This window comes from Haliotis rubra, unplaced genomic scaffold (assembly GCF_003918875.1).
Source record: "Haliotis rubra isolate DU_JTF1 unplaced genomic scaffold, ASM391887v1 Scf14, whole genome shotgun sequence".
In the NCBI taxonomy this organism is placed as follows: domain Eukaryota; kingdom Metazoa; phylum Mollusca; class Gastropoda; order Lepetellida; family Haliotidae; genus Haliotis; species Haliotis rubra.
Window position 1 is genome coordinate 2,904,869 of NW_025765336.1, and position 21,890 is coordinate 2,926,758.

Sequence of the window (21,890 nt, forward strand, 5' to 3'; positions counted from 1 at the left end):
CGCCATCATATAGTTGGAATATTGCTGAGTCAGGTGTAAAACAATAAAGAAACAAAACAAAAACCCAAAAGCCCCAACCCCGCGTAGTGTGAAGCCATGATCATGTCCAGTGTGTAACCATGATCACGTGTAGTGTGAAGCAAAGATCACGTGTAGTGTGTAGCTATTATCACATGTAGTGTGAAGCCAACATCACGTGTAGTGTGAAGCCAAGATCACGTTTAGTGTGAAGCCATGATCATGTCTAGTGTGTAACCATGATCACGTGTAGTGTGTAAAGCCATGATCAAGTGTAGTGTGTAATTATCACATGCCATGATCACGTGTGTAGTGTGAAGCCAAGATCACGTTTAGTGTGAAGCCAAGATCCACGATGTGAAGCCATGATCATGTAGTGTGTAACCATGATCACGTGTAGTGATAGTGAAGCCATCACGTGTAGTGTGAAGCCAAGATCATCACGTTTAGTGTGAAGCCATGATCACGTGTATTGTGAAGCCATGATCATGATCATGTATAGTGTGTAACCATGATCAAGTGTAGTGTGAAGCCAAGATCACGTTTAGTGTGAAGCCATGATAACGTGTATTGTGAAGCCATGATCACGTGTAGCCATGATCACGCGAGTGTGAAGCCATGATCACGTGTAGTGTGTAGCTGTTATCACGTGTAGTGTGAAGCCACGATCACATGTAATGTGAAGCCATGATCACGTGTAGTGTGTAGCTATTATCACATGTAGTGTGAAGCCAACATCGCGTGTAGTGTGAAGCCACGATCACGTGTAGTGTGAAGCCATGATCACGTGCACGTGTAGTGTGTAGCTGTTGTCAGATATAGTGTGAAGCTATGATCACGTGCAGTGTGTAGCTGTTATTAGATGTAGTGTGGAGCCATGATCACGTGTAGTGTGTAGGCGCAATCATGTGCAGTGGGAAGCCATGATCACGTGTAGTCTGAAGCTGTGATTACATAGGTTTCAATTTCTTTTATTTAGGGTACTAAAGAGGCCACAGGCCTATAGTACAATACAAGGATGTACAGTCACATGGTATTTAAAGCACATTTTCTACTGTTGAACCCATGATAAATGTACATTGATAGATTTTTAACAATTTGTAGATTTGTTGCTTTCAACAATAACCTTAATTTATATTCACAGTGATTGATGCGGTAAAATGGGGGTATATATAACATTCTTAAATTGTGAAAATACGGACAGACTAGTATAAAATGATACTCATCTTCTATCACTCCTAACTCACATAACATACACAGTCTATTTTCTCGTGGAACATTCTGATATCTGCCATTTTCTATATTTAATTCATAGGATGTACATCTTTGTCGTGCAATTGCTGTCCTAAACGTTTTAATGTTAACATCAAGGAGGTAATGCTCTGCTATAAGATTTGATTTAAAAGTGCTATATAATGAGGTTTTGGGTGATAGAGTTAGCGAGGCAGTCCAGAGTGGCAAGTACATATCTTTTAACCTTTGTGTTACAGATTTAATAAAAACATTTGGGAAGCTAATACAATCAAGTTTAAAAGCATATCCGAATCCACATGTTTCAAGCATATTTCTCACGTTTGTTACCCAATTTATCTTACCATTTCTATCATACATACACATCATATTGTAACATTGTTGGGGATAACGTGATTGTGGCATGTTTACTAACCTTATCCAATATCTTAATATTTGCTTATATGCGTCAATATATAAAGCGTAACGTCCACATTCTCCATAAACCATGCAATTAGAAGTACTGACCGTAACACCTACAAATTTTTTACATGCATAAAGATGAACCCTTTCTAAAACATTAAAATGTGTAAAACCCCAAACCTCTGAGCCATATAACACAATAGGTGTAATTTTGGAGTCAAATATTTTAAAGAATGTATTATAATTTACTTCCCCAGCCTTCATCAAATTATGAAATATTCCCATAAGTATTTTCTTACCCTATAGGGACGCATTATTTACATGTATGTTCCATGATAAAGTTTTTGAAAAATATACACCTAAATATTTATAACCCTTGGCTACTTCTAAATAATTGTCATTTAATGTCCATTTCTCAAACTTGGATAATTTCCACCATTCTTAAAACCCACTATCTTAGTCTTATCTCTATTTATTTTTAACTTAAACTTGTCACAATAATCTTCTAAAACAGTAAGTTGACTTTGTAAGCCTTTAACAGTGCTAGAAAACATGATAATATCATCGGCAAACAATAGGAGGAATAACTTAACAATGTCAGGATGTAGTTGTATACCATCGTTACAATTCTGATGAACAGCGGACGAAAGAATGAAAACAAGAATGGGCTCAGAATACACCCTTGGCGAACACTAATATTACAATCAATAGTTCCTGACAAAACCCCCTTACTTCTAATGAATCCTTTAACATTGTTATATATGCTTAGTAACATGTTCCTCATTTTATTACTCATACCATGTGCTGTTAAAAGCATCCATAATTTATTTCTATTAACAGAATCAAAGGCTTTAGAAAAATCAACAAAAAGGACATAAAACTTCGAACCTTTACAGGAAAGATATCGCTGTATGAGGCTGTTTAGGATAAATACATTGTCAATGGTTGAATAGCCTTCTCTAAAACCTGCCTGAGCTTCATTAATCTTATTTGTAGCATTAGACCAAAATATTAAACTAAAAACGCTAAGTAAAGTAATTCCTTGATAATTCTCTGGGTTATTAGGATCTCCACTCTTATACAAAGGAATAAATATATATAACTTCCCACCCTTTGGGAAAATAAGCTTTTTCCAACATTAAATTAAATATAACACATAGATATGGCATAAGAATATCCTTAGCACATTTAAAGAAATCGGGAATAAGATTGTCTATTCCTGCAGATTCGGTTTCAAATGTTGTATACCTTCTAGTATCTCTGTTTCCGTAATAGGAGCATCTAAAATATCAGTGTTAAGATCATCTCCAGAAGTGTCAACATCACAATTAAAACTATTGAAGGTGTAATCTAAGCCTGAATCTCTATCCTTATTTACAACAAATAATCTCTTGAAGTGACTGTGCCAGTCGTCGCTACTTATATTATTCTCAGTGAAGTTACAACTTTTAAAACTTTTTAAAACTTCCCAGAATTTCTTGGGCTTGTCAATTGAATTTTCCAATAACTTTAACCTTTCATTTTTGTAACACACTTGTTTTCGACGACATACATCATTATACCGATTTCTAGTAGAGTTGTAATCTTGTAAGGATTGTTGATCTTTAAGAGATCTGAACCTATTTAGAGCCCTACACCTTCCTACGTCTCTGCATACACTGAGCTGCCTTACATAAGCCTTGGGGCATATACTCAATACTCTCATCAATATTTGTTAAAGCAATATCTAAAGAATTATCTGACACATTTTGAAAACACTCTGACTCTAGATTATGTCTGAACCCATTTGCCTTTGTATCATCCATTTAAACTTATAAACACGCTTCGTAACACTGAGTGTCATGGAGATACGGAAGCCAAATCATTTGTTTATAAGTTTAAAAGGGATTGCATAGGTATGGCAGTTAAGCTATTTTCGTAACGTGACTCCCTGATCACGTAGAGTGTGCACAGGATGAATATGATCTAATGACTTTGAATTATGACAGATGATGCAAGTGTGCGCCTTTGAGCTGGGAATTCCCATGGACACTATCACCGTCAAGCCAATGACAACTCTGGCCGATTCCAACTCCTATAGCACAGGAAGCAGTGTCACCAGCGAAGTCAACGCACTTGTAAGATTTACAGCAAAGTATCCTTTTCCTTCCCAGGGATGGAATGGTAGTCTAGTGGTTAAACCGTTTGCTTGTCACGCCGGACCCGGATTCGACCATTTCTGGTGTCCCCCGCCATGTTTATGTCGTAATATTGCTAAAAGCTTCGTAAAACCATACAGTCATTACGTTAATTTCTTGGTAATGTATTTCTTAAAGGGAGTCATTCAGTGCTGTCAACAGTTAAAGACCAGGATGGCACCGGTCAAGGCCAAGATGGTCAACCCTACCTGGCAGCAGCTGGTCACCAAATGTTTCAGTGAAGGAATGGACCTGTCAGCGAAAAACTTGTACGTGTTCGGGAATCAACAAGCTACATTTTTGTCATGCTCACCCAGAAAATGTACCATGTATATGCCTTAGGCAAGCGTGACACGGACAATGCCTCATGACGCGTGTGATTTTTTTAAAATGTCTGCGTCATATGAAGATCAGTACTATATGAAATATTGCTTATAATTTCGAAAGAGAAAAGGGCACCATCACGCCAGTCATAACACTTGTACAACAGGTAATCACTTCTGTCAGATATGACCATAGGAAAGCAGTGATTATATATTTGACTAAGGTGTACCCAGTGACCTTCAAAATTGTGGACCCGTGAGATCCGGGTTAGAATTGGTCTTCAGCAACCCTTGGTTGTCGTAAGAAGCGTCTGATGGGATCGGGTGGTCAGGCTCGCTGACTTGGTTGACACACATCATCGTATCCCAGTTGCGTAGATCGATGCCCATGCTGCTGATCACTGGATTGTGAGGTCCAGACTCGATTATTTACATACCGCCGTCATATAGCTTCAATATTGCTGAGTGCGGCGTAAAGCTAAACACATTCACTCTAAATTGTGAGGCATACGTAATTTATTTGTGTAAAACACCTTGCGAACCAGAAATATTTCTGCTTTTAACAGACTATACATTCATAAAATTTAACTGAGTAGTATTACGGAACTATCTGAAGCGAAATCCCTCATTGGAATTGTGGGATGGGATAGCGTGTATTTGTCCTGACAGTAGTAGTATTGGAATGTGGCTACAAGTGCTTCGTAACTCAGTCTTATGTTCAGTGCGAAGATGTCAAAGGTGTTTTTATCGACATTTTCAGCACCAACCCAAAAGGAGATTATACTGACTACAACGTCTACGGTGTAACGTGCACAGAGGTCGAGGTGGACGTTCTGACTGGGGAAAACCAGATCAACAGGGTGGACCTACTGTATGACTGTGGAGAGAGGTAAGACCAACAGAGTGGACCTACTGTATGACTGTGGAGAGAGGTAAGACCAATAGAGCGGACATCCTGTATGACTGTGGAGAGAGGTAAGACCAACAGAGCGGACCTACTGTATGACTGTGGAGAGAGGTAAGACCAACAGAGTGGCCCTACTGTATGACTGTGGAGAGAGGTAAGACCAACAGAGCGGACCTACTGTATGACTGTGGAGAGGGGTAAGACCAACAGAGTGGACATCCTGTATGACTGTGGAGAGAGGTGATACCAACAGAGCGGACCTACTGTATGACTGGAGAGAGGTAAGACCAACAGAGTGGACATCCTGTCTGACTGTGGAGAGATGTAAGACCAACAGTGTGGACCTACTGTATGACTGTGGAGAGAGGTAAGACCAATAGAGCGGACATCCTGTATGACTGTGGAGAGAGGTAAGACCAACAGAGCGGACCTACTGTATGACTGTGGAGAGAGGTAAGACCAACAGAGTGGCCCTACTGTATGACTGTGGAGAGAGGTAAGACCAACAGAGCGGACCTACTGTATGACTGTGGAGAGGGGTAAGACCAACAGAGTGGACATCCTGTATGACTGTGGAGAGAGGTGATACCAACAGAGCGGACCTACTGTATGACTGGAGAGAGGTAAGACCAACAGAGCGGACCTACTGTATGACTGTGGAGAGAGGTAAGACCAACAGAGTGGACCTACTGTATGACTGTGGAGAGAGGTAAGACCAACAGAGTGGACCTACTGTATGACTGTGGAGAGAGGTAAGACCAACAGAGTGGACATCCTGTATGACTGTGGAGAGAGGTAAGACCAATAGAGTGGACCTACTGTATGACTGTGGAGAGAGGTAAGACCAACAGAGTGGACCTACTGTATGACTGTGGAGAGAGGTAAGACCAACAGAGTGGACATCCTGTATGACTGTGGAGAGAGGTAAGACCAACAGAGTGGACCTACTGTATGACTGTGGAGAGAGGTAAGACCAATAGAGCGGACATCCTGTATGACTGTGGAGAGAGGTAAGACCAACAGAGTGGACATCCTGTATGACTGTGGAGAGAGGTAAGACCAACAGAGTGGACCTACTGTATGACTGTGGAGAGAGGTAAGACCAACAAAGTGGACATCCTGTATGACTGTGGAGAGAGGTAAGACCAATAGAGCGGACATCCTGTATGACTGTGGAGAGAGGTAAGACCAACAGAGTGGACATCCTGTATGACTGTGGAGAGATGTAAGACCAACAGTGTGGACCTACTGTATGACTGTGGAGAGAGGTAAGACCAATAGAGCGGACATCCTGTATGACTGTGGAGAGCGGTAAGACCAACAGAGTGGACCTACTGTATGACTGTGGAGAGAGGTAAGACCAACAGAGCGGACATCCTGTATGACTGTGGAGAGAGGCAAGACCAACAGTGTGGACCTACTGTATGACTGTGGAGAGAGGTAAGACCAATAGAGCGGACATCCTGTATGACTGTGGAGAGATGTAAGACCAACAGAGTGGACCTACTGTATGACTGTGGAGAGAGGTAAGACCAACAGAGCGGACATCCTGTATGACTGTGGAGAGAGGCAAGACCAACAGAGTGGACATACTGTATGACTGTGACGAGAGGTAAGACCAACGGAGTGGACATACTGTATGACTGTGACGAGAGGTAAGACCAACAGAGTGGACCTACTGTATGACTGTGGAGAGAGGTAAGACCAACAGAGTGGACCTATTGTATGACTGTGGAGAGAGGTAAGACCAACAGAGTGGACATCCTGTATGACTGTGGAGAGAGGTAAGACCAACAGAGTGGACATCCTGTATGACTGTAAAGAGAGGTAAGACCAACAGAGTGGATATACTGTATGACTGTGACCACCCGATCCCGGTTGTTGGCTTCGTTTTTCTTTAAGGAAAAAAAACAACATTATTCACTTGTCATCACCTGGTTTCAGTGTCTTTCTATAGGAGAATGAGATTAATGCCTCCATTGAGGATACACGCACCTAGGCTCTGGTGTCATTATAACTGTACCTGAACAAAGGCACGTGCTTTTTAAGACTGATGTTTAATGATCATAGAAAGTAATATAATGTAGGGCGCCTCTTGTCAACATCAAATACTAAGGACAAATAATGAGCAAAGCGCAGACATTATTACCTTACCCCATTTGACATATGCTGCCTGAAGAGAGCTGGAACGTTAACAGTCATATGACCATCCTATCCCACTGGGTACCCAGTCACTGCTGACTGACAGAGGCTGTTTTGAACAAACTCACTTGCCTACGGTGAGGCCACATGTGTCACGTGTGCTTTGCTGTGGGGCAGGACTAAAGCCCTGGAAACTCACAGGAGTCAAGCAACCATTATTCCTTAAATGTATGGAGATATATATCGTTTGACTATTTGTAAGGTATACTTTTTTATTGGGCCCAATAGCATGAACCCTGAGATTGACGTTGGACAAGCAGAGGGTGGGTTTGTGATGGGCTTGGGCTACTGGATGACCGAACAGATGATCTATGACCCCGCGACTGGCACAGCACTGACGGATGGAACTTCGGTAAGTTGGGAAACGTTAAAGTTGGTTTAAAGGTAGCATCATAGCACATCATAGCACATCACAGCACGAGTGATCTGTAGTAATAATGTTGAGCTTTTGACAAGAAATTCATCGGCAAGAAACACTGAATACCACAATAGGCAGTGGAATGGTTTGTGAGTATATCATATTCCTCATGTATGTTACAAGCGATTAACGTTTTAGATTAGGGGGTAAAGACAAGTATTGCACAAACGTTAACGTGTGGAAATGCTTCATATCCACAACCGTTTTCTTCTTCTCGATTGAAAAATGTTTGAGGACGCAATGGAAACGTTAAATGTTTCTCACCTTGACCCATTCGCCATATTTTAGCTACATATGGTGTCTAAAATTATTGACAAGTTTTATATTTGCACAGGATTACAAACCTCCATTGGGCAAGGATATTCCTATAGACTTCCGGATTCAGTTTCTGAAGAATGCTCCCCACCCACGTGGAGTCCTGAGATCCAAAGGTAATTTGACAACCACTGTATGTAGCGAACCTGAAGCAACCTTGTATGAGACCTATAGCAACCTTAAACCAACCTTGAATCAACCCCAAATCAGCCTGAATCAACCCTGAATCAATCCTGTAGCAGCTCTTTAGGAACCTAGAAGTACGCCTCTATCAACCGGGTTGCATCCCTGAAGCATGATTGTAGCAAGCCTGAAGCAAGTTTAAAACAACCCTGAAACAACCCCACAACAACCCTGTAGCAGCTTTGAAGCAATGGTTTAGCAACCCTGAAGCAACCCTCTAGCAAGTCTGTAGCAAGCCTGAAGCAACCCCCTAGCAAGTCTGTAGCAATCCTGTAACACGTGTTCGTAACAAACCCGAAGCAACCTATTTCAACAAAAGAATGTTGACCGCGCGTGGTTGTCACTGCATACAAGTTTTGTTGTGGTCGGTACACAGGCCAAAATCATGGGCGGTCGTCATACACAAGAAACAACGGAATTAGTGTCTAATGTGTTTGATCTGTCTGATCTGCCATGCTTTCCGTGTGGGGACTCTGGGTGGAAATCTTCCAGTTCAGAGGAGGCGACCAAATAGATTGAGAAGTCAGTCCCGGTAACCTGGCTCGTATCTGCGTTCTTCGCTCAAAAAGATCGGTTTCGCCAAAACAGAACACCTTCAAGATTTAGGTTACGACAGATAGGAACTTCAATGCAACATCCACCATTGCTCCCCATATTCATTTCAAGTTTTGTATCTTGGGCTAATGTTTGCCCATCCAGCTTTGTTATACCCAGGAGACATTCCATACAGTTAACAAACACTTATCTTTTAATGTCATTTACGGGAGGGGGAGGATGATACCAGTACCAGACATGCTTCCCTTTTCGCGTGTCATTACTGATTTGGAGTTATTTATTCATCTACGTGTCACCGCTATTTGCCTTTTACGGCCGTTTTGAATAGTGCAGCTCGGTCTGAGGTTTTTCTGACTGACTGACTGACTGAGTTTGGTTTTACGCCGCTTTAAGCAATATTCCAGCAACATCATGGCGGACACCAGAAATGGGCTTCACACATTGTACCCATGTGGGGATTCGAACCCGGGTCTTCGGCGTGACGAGCCAACGCTTTAACCACTAGGCTACCCCACCGCCCCTGAGGTTTTTCTGAACTGTTAGAGGGCTCTATGATAACGAGGTGAGATCCTCAACTCGTCTCCCGTTGTACCTGGGCCTCCTTTCACAAAGCACTAAGGTGATCGTAAGCTACTAAGATAACCTTAGTGCAATGTTAAAGAATTGGAGTTAAGTTTAACCATAGCTGAGGTTGCTCTTTGAAAGGAGCCCCTGGTCATTAACAATGCTGATGAAACCCTCTCGAAATGATACCTTATAGAAAAGGCTAGTCCATTATGAAAACCCTGTTGACAATAACCCACGTAGCCATCACTTACAGATATGTAGTAAAGTATGTTTAACACGTCCTGCTACAGCTGTAGCTGTGTACATGTATATTCCTGCATCAGCGTTGTATTCTTTGAGACACGCCATCGAGGCTGCCAGAGAGTCCCTGTTGGTATGATACGGATGTCCTTTGTCTGTATATGATATAGTATATTATGTTTTCTTTCAGCCGTCGGTGAGCCACCCCTCTGTATGTCTGCATCTGCAATGTTTGCTATCAAACACGCCATCGAGGCTGCCAGAAGAGAAATATCAAAGGACGTGTTTTTTTGCTCTCGGTATGACCTTCTCTGTTTTACTAGTCCATTATCGCAAACCTATTGACATGTTTGTAAGCATTCGCATTAAGCAGTATTAGATACAGTGTTAAATTACCAAACTGGCATAGACACCGTAAGGAATGTGTTCCTGCCTCATTACTGGATGGACATTGTATCTTATTTATGTTATAACATGCAGAAGACTTCATGACTCTAAGCAAAGGCAACTGTACCACGTTTTGTGGATACGTGACTACATCTGCAGAAATCAACATATAACACATGAAATCAACATCTTAACATATAACATCATGCTTGGTGTTATGTTCATTGTTCATTCTTTCACGCCCAGTGGAATCTGTTTTAGTGTATAATTGATAGGGGCGAAACGGTACGCTCTTACCACGGTATGTTACGCGTTACAAGGACTTCGGTTCGGTCCGTTTCCGTTCGGTATGTGAGATATGATCATAATGCACAAAACTGACAACACGAGCCAAACCTTACATTGTTAAAAACATGGAAAATAAATAACCATAATCTTTGTTATTTTGAATGAACACAACTGTCACTTTATGACTACATAGAAATGATAAGAAAACCGAAAATACCGAATTTTTGGATTTTATTACGGCATACCGAACCGAAGGCAAAATATTGTTTCACCCCTAATAATGGAGACTGGTTATTTTCTGTCCCTGACGTTATATATTTGTCATCATTTGGTATACTGTAGCCTTTCCATGTGTGTATTTCAGACGCCCCTGCTACAGTTGAAGTGATCCAGACCGCTTGTCAAGTTGACAACGCACAGCTAACATATGGAACATAGCCAGCTGGTGTAAGGGACATCAACACATGAGTTTATGGGATATCAATACGCAGGTTCATGGGTCAATATTTTTAATAAAATGCTTTTGAAAACACAGCAGGTCCCTGTATCATCACGTACACTCCTGACGTGATCAGTTAGAGAAAATTCAAAAAGATATTGAAGGATCCATATTGTGTTTCTTATCTCAATATTTTGTTATATGGTACTTGCGCCTCCGTGTGTTGTGGATTCTCGTTTTTGATACGGTCAAATACCCGTGTAGACTCTTGTCTGCACATATGTATGTATTCAGAATTCCCCAGCAATTTTTGGAACATTTTTACTTCCTAAATGCTTTCCTGTAATTACTTGTTTGACGGCTCATGGAAATGTTTTTTTGCTTTGTCGCCTGGAAATCCTCTCAAACAGCAAGCAGACGACACATTAAATCACGTGATTGTCACGTGATGCAAGTGTGATAACTCCCGCTTGACTCATATGATCGCAGCAAACAACCTCGGTATAAAACGGCATACTACGTTACAACGGTTTACTCATTAGATATTAGCATTTCCCACTCATAAATGTGATAGAACGGCCACCGGTTGTAACTCGGCTGGTTTAGGAGGTTTGCCAGCTGTGGTGTTCCTGTAGGACTGGACTAACATTCAGTCCCAAAACGTTTCTGTTCCCGGTGAAATACAAATACTGCTTAATGTTATATTAAGGTACCCTCTTGTCCATGAAGTTCCAAGTGGCGAGTGGCGATAATGTGGCGAGGATATGCTGATAGAGGTTGGACGATGATGAGGAGGGACTATGATGGAGATGTTTTTTCTATGAAACATAATTTCTGGGTTTTGCAAGAGAGGCTGACGTGACAGTATGCATTTGAGTTTAAGTAAGAGAAAAAATGTTGGGGACAACTTTATTACTCAGAGAATGTGAAACATGATCCATTGATTTATTACATAGGATATAACCTCTCAACTAGTTTTATATATTCTTGTGAGGAAGTTTATATATTTTGCTATAATCTCTCAACTAGCTAGTTGAGAGATAATAGCAAAATATATAAACTATATATACTAAACTATATTTTTATAGTTTTATATATTTCTTGTGAGGAAGTTTATATATTTATATATATAGTTATTATATATTTTATATATTGTGAGGAAGTTTATATATTTTGCTATTACACAACTTCCAGTTTATTGTGAACCTTGAGGTGTATTTATGCGAGTTACTCGTGCCAAATAACTATAGCAACCAGATTGCTGAATCGTTACACCTCATGCTAAAACCCCGAGGTAATTCTTCTAGTAATGCTAATAAAACTAATACTAATGATAATCTATTCCAACAGCCGGACACATCAATACAATAATTTATTAATCTCAGTTTAATGTGAATTACAGTATATAAAATATTGCTGTTAGTACATCCAATGAAATTATAGTGATGATTAATGTTCACAATGCATTGACTATTAAGTATTATGCATTTTTATGTATTTGTGTGACATAGTTTCTTCTAGTTAATCAGGCATACATGCGGGACAATGTAACGTGGTAGCAGCCCGCATTTCTGTTAAGCAGTTCTTATTTTGTTTGACGTCGATGACGTCACGGTTCTTATTTCTGACGAGGTTCATGTTTCTGACGTTATTCTGCATTATGTTCTGTGACGTTGTTATTTGACTATAGATAACATATGATGACGCAATTGTCTTTTGTTTTGTTAATTTTGGCATTAGCTACGTTATAATTTCTGGGCCTAGATTTTCGAAGCTCCCTTAGCGCTAAGATAGTCGTAAGTGTGATACATTAACATTAACTTACGACTATGTTAGCGCTAAAAGAGCTTCGAAAATCTAGGCCCTGATCAATATAATTGGCAGAAGCTCAGGCTCTATTCAACTGTTGTTTTTCGTTTGGCTTTCAATGGCATAAGACGGGCTTCTGCAAACGACGGCTTGGGAAAACCGCAATCCACAAAATATTATTGAATAATTACTTCTAAATGTTTCCTTATTCTGTTTATTTGAAGGCAGTATCCGATTGATTTTGGATGTGCTGTCCCCAATGTTTTAAGTACACATGTTTAGTGGTCGCTTTTATGCTCAGCCTAGCAGTAATATTTGTCTTGAAATAATTTGTCGAGATGATTTGGAAGTACTAATGCAGTTGTGTTGAAGGGTCCGGCGAAACTACTTCGAGTTATCCCATGTTCGACACAACCTTAAAAAGATTTCTCAACAACGGTGTTTGATTGCATACTCAAAACAACATGTTATCTTAGTATCAGCATACATCTTCGCAGACAGCATACGCTGCTTTATTAATACGTAGTATGAATTGTGCTAACCGCTTTTGTATCATTGTTTTCACATTATATGTTATAACCGCCTCCGTGGTGTAGTGGTTAGAGTGTCCGCCCGGAGTGCGGAAGGTCGCGGGTTCAATCCCCGACCACGTCATACCAAAAGACGTTAATGGGTACAACAAGGACTGGTCCGCTCGGAGTCAGTATAATGTGTCTGAGTGGGGTATTCATGCTTCACTGCGGCATGGTATCACAGTGGGCTAGCACTATAAAACCAGCTTCAGTCTGGGCTAGTACCAGCAGCCGCACATACACATACACACGCATGCACGTCGTCATATGAGCGAAATATTCTCAAGCACGACGTTTAACCCAATTTCACCTCACCTTATATGTTATATCTTTAAAAGTTCTGATTAATGATACATACAATACGAATGATCTGAAATAAATAAAACTATAGATTTTATGTGTTTGATTAATTTTATAGCAGTTCGAGTCTGCTGGTCCGAAATGTGAAATCGAAACTTTGTTTTCATTTGTTAAATTTGGGATTGCCTCCCTTATGGGCACGGATCCGCTGTGAAGAAACTTATGATCGAGGGTTCCAATCCCAGAGTGGTTCATATTCATGGTTTGTCAGCGACATATCCGTGCTCTTGGTTTTCACCAAAGTTGGAAACGTACAAGATCTGCATCATTTGATATTCCCATTCCATTATAAGCTAATAAGGGATCATAAAACCCAAATACTGTTACAAAAACAACCACATTCCCTCCCAAAAGATACATATCCACGTAAAAACCAGAGAAAATCTGCCGAAAAAATGTTCCACTGGTCGCAAAATGAAATTAGTATAAACAAATCAGTTCTCGGGAAAGGTTAAGTAAGACCATCCCCAACGATAGCACAAATACTATACTGTACCCGTGAAGGTCCGGGTTAGAATATTGATCTTCAGTAACCCATGCTTGTCTTAAGAGGCGACTGATTGGGTGGTCAGGCTCGCTGACTTGGTTGACACATGTCATCGGTTCCCAATTGCGCAGATCGATGACCATGCTGTTGATCACTGGATTATCTGGTCCAGACTCGATTATTTACAGACCACCGCCATATAGCTGGAATATTGCTGATTGCGGCGTGAAACTAAACTCACTCAATCACTCGACTATACTGTACACATATGTATAAAACGGTTACTTTGTTGCCAAAAGGTCCACAGCAGCATCCCTGCGATACAACGTCGGCCTATAAATAAATATGTCTTAGATGATAGACTAGAACAGTGAGTGAGTTTAGTTTTAAGCCGCTTTTCGCAAAATTCAAGCAATATCACGGCGGGTGAATCGAATCCTGGTCTTCGGCGTGACGAGCGAAAGCTTTAACCACTAGGCTACCCCCACCGTCCCATGGGCCAAACGAACCTGTGATAGCGATTCTGATTACTAGTATATCGTTGTATTTTAAAGTACAATATACATCCACTGCATGCCCCCATAAAGATTTATATGGTGCCCACCCCATCCACACGCACCCAATACCCCCACCCCCGAAAACAAAAAAAACCACCACCGGTCAATATACAAACCAATCACGCGTTATACCTGACAGACCAGCGACCCAACAGCGCACCCACTGAACCAGTAGAAACAAAAACAGACACGTCAACTCCGAACCATGGGGTGCGGTGGGCTAAGGTGTACAGGTGCGAGGCTAGTGATCCATCGAGATTGAGGTGTCGGGATCGAGCCCACCTGTGACCGGGTGTAAAAACTTTGGAGTCAACTTTGTGTGCAGACTCTTTCAGTGTTGTCACAACCCTGTGCACTTAAAAGAACCCACAAATCCGTTGATATTTGACCAGATGGTGGCCACATGAATACGTACAAACACCTAGTTGCGGGTACAGCAACGTGCAGTGAACATGGACAAAGTACTGTGACTATGTGTCCCAGTCCACCCAGCTGTGAATGGGTACCTCGTTAGAATGAGAAAGCCACAATAACTCGGTGCGCCTAGTGGCTGCAAGAGTTGTATACTCCCCAGGGAGTTGAGATTGATAATGCGATGTGCCGTTGAGATTGACATCCAATGATCGAGGGAAAAAATACCAGCGCCTTGAGCATGCACTAGTGCGTGGATATGTGCGCTATATAAATATGCTATAATATTAATAATAATAATATAACCAGAACCGTCGTGCTACCCTACCATAACAAAAGAAAACACTCTTAAAACCCGTCCTGCAACATAGTTGGGACAGTGTACAGGTTTCGGGCCAAACAATATTGATAGGAAGCTACACCGAAGGTATTTGATCTACATCGAAAAGAAAATGACCGTCATCATCATTTATCATCAACATGACTCAACACAATTACTTTATCTGTGATAGTACAGAATAGTACGGCTGTCACATGAAAATCGCGTGACGGTCGCCTCAGACGTCGTTTCCATTTTGTCGGCGTCAGTTACAGTCGTCGTCATCAAAATGCCGACGAAGTCACTTGGAGACTTCGTACAGTGTCCTGTATGCAGGACCAGGTAGGATATTTTCTCTGTTAGACAATATCAGTTACATATACCCTGAGACAGGTGCATTGCAAAGCTTTCGATAACATTGGAATGTATCTTCTGATACAATGAGGGGCGGAGGGGTAAGTCTAGTGGTTAAAGCGTCCGCTCGTCACGCCGAAGACCCGGGTTCGATTCCCCACATGGATGTAATGTGTGAAACCCATTTCTTGTGTCCACCGCCGTGATATTGCTGGAATGTTGCTAAAAGCGTAAAACCAAACTCACTCACTCTAAGACAATAAGCACGTTCAGCGTATAAAATGCACTATGGTAAGATAAACACGGATATTTGATTTGTGAAGAGGCTGAATAGCAAATATCGTTGCAGACATTGATCACAGTGTATAACGCTAAAAAATATACCGTGCAGTCAGATCTAACTTGTGCTCCGCCAGATATCTGTATTGAGACCCCTGCTATTTTCACTTATATAGAACAAAAGAGGAAAATCGTATATCGGGTGAAGAGCGCATTTCTTATATACAGGATGACCATGATTTAGTTTTGTTTTGCTGGTCATTTAAATGTCGCATTCATCAAGATTTTAAGTGCATGTATAATGGAGTCTTGCGACAGACAGTGATTGGTATTGGGAGGAATTTGCTCCACTGTCATTGTTGGATAATAAGAGTGAGCGAGTGAGTTTAGTTTCACACCGCACTCAGCAATATTCCAGCTATATGGCGGCGGTCTGTAAATAATCGAGTCTGGTCCAGACAATCTAGTGATCAACAGCATGAACATCGATCTGCGCAATTGGGAACCGATGACATGTGTCAACCAAGCCAGCGAGCCTGACCACCCGATCCCGTTAGTCGCCTCTTACGACAAGCATGGGTTACTGAAGGTTCATCCTAACCCGAACCTTCACGGGTGGGATAAAAAGAAAAGAGAATCATACGCTTCTCTCTCAGATGTGTTCAACTACTGATGTTGGGACACCGTAACGCTTCCTAAAGTTAACGTGACAAAATGGACACATAGTCAGAAATATATTATTATGGTACAAGCGACATGGAAATAAAACAATGCTGCGAACTGAAGGACAATGACCGGGTATCGTGTACCTACCAAGGGTCAAATTGATAACGAGAATCAAACATACCCAGGGCCGGTATATCTTATTGTACCGTCAGATAGAGTTGCACATTTCACGTTAATACATTTATTTCTGTGTAGGTCCATATACATTCTCCACACGTATCAAATCACAAGTACATATATTATTGAAATAATTGAACATTGGTCGCAGTGACCAAACGACCAAGCAATCGATCACATTTTCTCATAATCGAACACAAACGATTTTGAACTACTGTTTTAGTGTTTGAAACATTTGACAATGGAACATATCATAAAAGTTGTCAGGGCCCGGAAACGTGTTTAATTCTTAGTAAACTCACTTCACTTACTGAAGTCATGACTGAATATTTTTTAAAGATTCCATAAAGTTTATGTCAATGATATATCAGTCATCACCTTAAAGTTGCATCATTTTGCAGTGGATGTGACAAACGCAGTATGCAAGTTTCTAACTAAAAACAAAACAAAAGAAAAAAAAACAAAAAAACCTAGACAAAAAAAACCCAAACAACAACAAAACAACAACAACAGACACCCATGTTATGCTTATCTGCAAGGTCAACTTGAATAGGAAAATCTGAAAAATGACGCTAATCAGTTCTTTTCGATGATCGGTCGTTGGTAGTGAACCAATCATCAATAGTGAGATTTTATCCAATTCCCAACACTACATACAAGGTGTGCCGCTCTTCCTTTTCATATTGAGCTTCAGTCATCAGCATCGATATGGAGACTGCTGTTGTCAAACTAAAGTGTGTAATTCTGTCGGTATAATGTCTCTAAAGTTCACAATAACAACGTCCATGCTACATTAATCAGAAATCAGTGATTTGGAAGCGCTAGAATATGTATAAATAAGACCGACACTCACACCTCACTCTGAAGCTGACTAAAAATCTCACCGTTTATTCAGTCAGTCAGTTTTACTTTACTACCGTGTACTATATGTTAAATCGTTACCTAAAGCTATTCTCTCGGAAACACAATTGCATGTTAATTGTAACAAGTAATACTTTCACGATATTCAGTAGATAAAACAATAATGCATATTATTAGATTTTAGATTTTAACACTGCTGTGAACAGGTTATGTCAAATAATATTTTAATTATGTTTGATTGTATTCGTTGATTATTTTGTACAGTAATCAACAGTTATACCGAATAGTTCGTTATGCGCAGTTCAACTAAAATGTACGAGTGACCGGGATCCCCAAAGTCAGTTCGTTATTATCCGTTAGGTCGTTATACACGTGTTCAATATACGTAGTTCTCTGTACCTAGCATAAGAGAATGTTATTGTGAAAGTCAACACAAGTATTGTATGACAGTGCATCAGGCGTAATATACAATCATATGGAAATTATTGCAACAAGTATATTGATAATTGTGTGTAAACATTCTGTAATAATTGTTTGTAAACATGCCAATGTTACCTGTTCGAATATACTAGCTCTGTTATTATAAAATCACTGTGTTGTCGTGTGCATTGATCACGTACAATGATATCTCTGCTAAGAAAGTGGTTACCCGACTGTATATTTAGTGAATGGATAGACCGATCACAACTTTTGAAGTGGAGGAAAGTTATCCAAATTTAAAACTTTCCATACATTGATGTACGTAAAGCTGGGTCAACAGCTAGATGATGGATGGCTGATGGACGAACCAGTGATCAACAGCATGAACATCAATCTACGCAATTGGGTTAGAACTGGGTTGCCGAAAACCAGTTCTAACACTGATCTCCACGAGTGTAAATCTGCTTTGTTTAAATATTTGATTATTATATTTCTTCCTCTGCAGCCACGCCCCCACCAACGGAGCACTGAAGGATGGCGTGTATGCTTCGACCTGTGAAAACTGTGGCCACTTCTTCAAGTTCAAGGTCACAGGTCACCTCAAGTCCTCTGTCACCTTCACCATAAACAACAAGTCCTTCACAGGTATGAGTCAGCATCAAAGGTGATATTAAGGTACCATTCTACCATGACTTCAGTAAACACTGGATTCTGATTGGTTAATTAAAGTCATTCAGATGTATATAATCACATTATACAGGTGTCTGATTTTCCGCGCGCAATTATACACGGTTTACGGTAAAGCACTATTTTTTCTGCCCACGAACATTGCGGACACCAAACAACCTACCGATGCATCGATAAATTACGGCGATTTTGCTGTCGGAAATAACACATATATGTCTTTAAAGATGGATTTAGCGATGACGGGCTCGACTCACTACTTGCGTAAATCACAGCAATAGGTGTTTATACATACAACAGTACTTCGAAAGCAAAGAAACAAATATTCAGTCGAACAAGATCAAAACATCGTCTGCTTTCGAATAAAAATTCAGCAAGAAAAATATGTTTACGTTGATTCTATGTTATGTCAAAATAGATTCAGGAAATAAAGACTGCTACATAATGATATATTTTGGAGAAATTTGTACGGTTTCAAATTTAGCGGCAGTAAAACATAATTACAGAATCTGCAAAATTCACTTAAAACCCTTCTCTTTAGCCCAACATAGTATTTTCTAAAAAATATAATATCGTTGAAAAAATGATCTAGCTCAGTCATAATCCCTCTTATCCATTACACTGCTTGATCTAAAGTAGTCTATTAAAGTATAATTAATTACCTTACCGTGTTTATGCCAGAGGTACACCCTCATGTCCTGTTCCATCCTTTCGGAAATATCACCACAAATCTGGCTCTTTGTCAACATCCTCGCGAACATGCCAGCGAATCCGATTCAATTTGAATCCACTACACTTTGAAGCCACTAGGGCGCAAAACACTTTCCAAAATGTAGACAATAATATCCGTAGAATCGAATTTGAGCACAAACTACACACATGAGTGTGTAAGAGTCACCACAGTGACTCTTCTATCGCATGCAGACGAAGAGGAGCGTGAAGTCGTCAAGTTGACAGGGCCCAAAATTCAACATTATCTCAATTCGGTGCAACACGGACTTCTCATCACAGCAAAAGCGCCTCTACTCTTGAATTTTGCAAGGTACCAATAATTAGATATCAAAGACTCTATCTCAGTCATACAATCAAGTTAACCTTGCGCAAACTGCTCTCCTGTCGCATCTTTCCAGATTTCAAATATGCAACGTAGAGTAAACAATGAGGTTGCTGCCATGAGGTTGCTGCCATTATTCTGGTGGGGAAAGGGTCTACGGTGGAATTTTCAAATGTGAACCAAGCTTTTTAAACTTATTTGATATATATTTTCCAATTTATCAGTTAATGATTGGTGATTAATGCATTGCAAAAACAAAACGTTATTTGCTATTATTGAACCTGGAGTTTGTTAGTTATTGACGGTTTGCCACCAATCACCCCGTTTCGGGCGATGCCACTTGAGATTGGAATGCGAGGCCGCTTCACGTATTGACTCGTTACCAAACAAAGAGTTCCAAATGAAATTGTTCGTAAAATTGTCATGGTAGAATGGAGACACGCGTTCGGTTTTAAATGAAATTTAGAGCTATTATAATTTTCGTTATATACCTCTGATTTTCCCACACAGTAGGTTTATCTCCAAAGTAAACAAATGATTGATTGTAGTTTTCAACCATCAGTAAAACGCTACGGTTTTTGGTAATTCTACAAAAGAGTTCGAATTTGAATTGCTTAATCATTTCATTACTTAACATGGTTGGGTTAACTGGGCAGTTTAGGGCCATTCGCATCGGGAGGAATCCAGAACCCAAAATATGGGAACAATATGAATTTAGTTAAACAACTGGGACAGTTCATGTGATGCAAAGCAATGCCTCATCCGTGTGTGTTTGTTCAGGAAATTATTCGTTCGCGGTACCTGGGCGGATAGAACAGCTTGACTTTGCTTTACCTGCTTTCTTCGGCGCTCACAATGTGTCACGTTATCAATGTATGTCAGGTTCACAATGTATGTCACATACACAGACTGTAATGTTTACAACGGATGTCACACACAGACTGTAATGTTTACAACGGATGTCACATACACAGACTGTAATGTTTACAACGGATGTCACATACATACTGTAATGTTTACAACGGATGTCACACACATACTGTAATGTTTACAACGGATGTCACACATACTGTAATGTTTACAACGGATGTCACATACACATACTGTAATGTTTACAACGGATGTCACACACATACTGTAATGTTTACAACGGATGTCACATACACATACTGTAATGTTTACAACGGATGTCACACACATACTGTAATGTTTACAACGGATGTCACATACACATACTGTAATGTTTACAACGGATGTCACATACACATACTGTAATGTTTACAATGGATGTCACATACACATACTGTAATGTTTACAATGGATGTCACACTTTCTGTATTACTGTAATGTTTACAACGGATGTCACATGCATGTCACACTCATACTGTAATGTTTACAACGGATGTCACATACACATGCATACTGTAATGTTTACAACGGATGTCACACACATACTGTAATGTTTACAACGGATGTCACATACACATAACGGATGTCTGTAATGTTTACAACGGATGTCACATGTAATGTTTTACACATACTGTAATGTTTACAACGGATGTCACATACACATGACTGTAATGTTTACAACGGATGTCACACACATACTGTAATGTTTACAACGGATGTCACATAAGCAGACTGTAATGTTTACAACGGATGTCACATACACATACTGTAATGTTTACAATGGATGTTACAAACAGACTGTAATTGTTACAATGGAAGTTCAAACTTTCTGTTCAAAGCATGGTCAGTGCACATAGTTAACATATATAATCAGTCTGTGCACTAAGCATTCACCTGATAAAGCAGCAAAAATTAGCTCTGAAACATCGAGTAAAGAATAAAAAGAAGTTGCTATCCATAATACGTATCATGTATTTATGTTTGTCAAAGTTCTAAATGCCTTTCGAGAACTTCAGTAATGTTTTGAATTTATGCATTCAATCTATTTTGATTTCAGTTGGAAACGAGTATGCTGCAGCCCTGTCCCTGAATGAGTTCATGAGGTCCCAGGGCGTGTCCTATGGCACCAAGGTGATGTGTATGGAGGGAGGGTGTGGCGTGTGCCTCGTCACTACCACACTGTATGATCCCATCACAAAGGCCGTGCAGACCTACACAGTCAACTCGGTAGGGACAAACAAGTGTAGTGATGTATAAGTGAGTAATAAATTGACTTAAATGACACCCCACTCGGTAATA

The 21,890-nt window shown here is 40.3% G+C and overlaps 2 protein-coding genes across 3 annotated transcripts in view; both read left to right on the plus strand.

The window, feature by feature from the left end:
- LOC124268793 (indole-3-acetaldehyde oxidase-like) overlaps positions 1–11,695 on the plus strand; it is a 41,007-nt gene extending 29,312 nt beyond the window's left edge. The window contains 7 exon segments of the mRNA XM_046703816.1: positions 3,660–3,788; positions 3,987–4,117; positions 4,932–5,060; positions 7,509–7,632; positions 8,033–8,129; positions 9,749–9,857; positions 10,598–11,695. Coding sequence (XP_046559772.1) covers positions 3,660–3,788; positions 3,987–4,117; positions 4,932–5,060; positions 7,509–7,632; positions 8,033–8,129; positions 9,749–9,857; positions 10,598–10,616 — 738 coding nt within the window. The 3' untranslated portion in view covers positions 10,617–11,695.
- Positions 11,696–15,396: 3,701 nt separating this feature from the next.
- LOC124268730 (xanthine dehydrogenase-like) overlaps positions 15,397–21,890 on the plus strand; it is a 103,077-nt gene continuing 96,583 nt past the window's right edge. The window contains exons 1-3 of one of the 2 annotated variants that reach the window (XM_046703757.1): positions 15,397–15,529; positions 18,450–18,589; positions 21,649–21,818. In XM_046703757.1, the coding sequence (XP_046559713.1) occupies positions 15,477–15,529; positions 18,450–18,589; positions 21,649–21,818 (363 nt within the window). In that variant the 5' untranslated portion in view covers positions 15,397–15,476. The remainder of the gene's footprint in view (positions 15,530–18,449; positions 18,590–21,648; positions 21,819–21,890) is intronic. The other variant, XM_046703759.1, reaches the window with a different exon arrangement.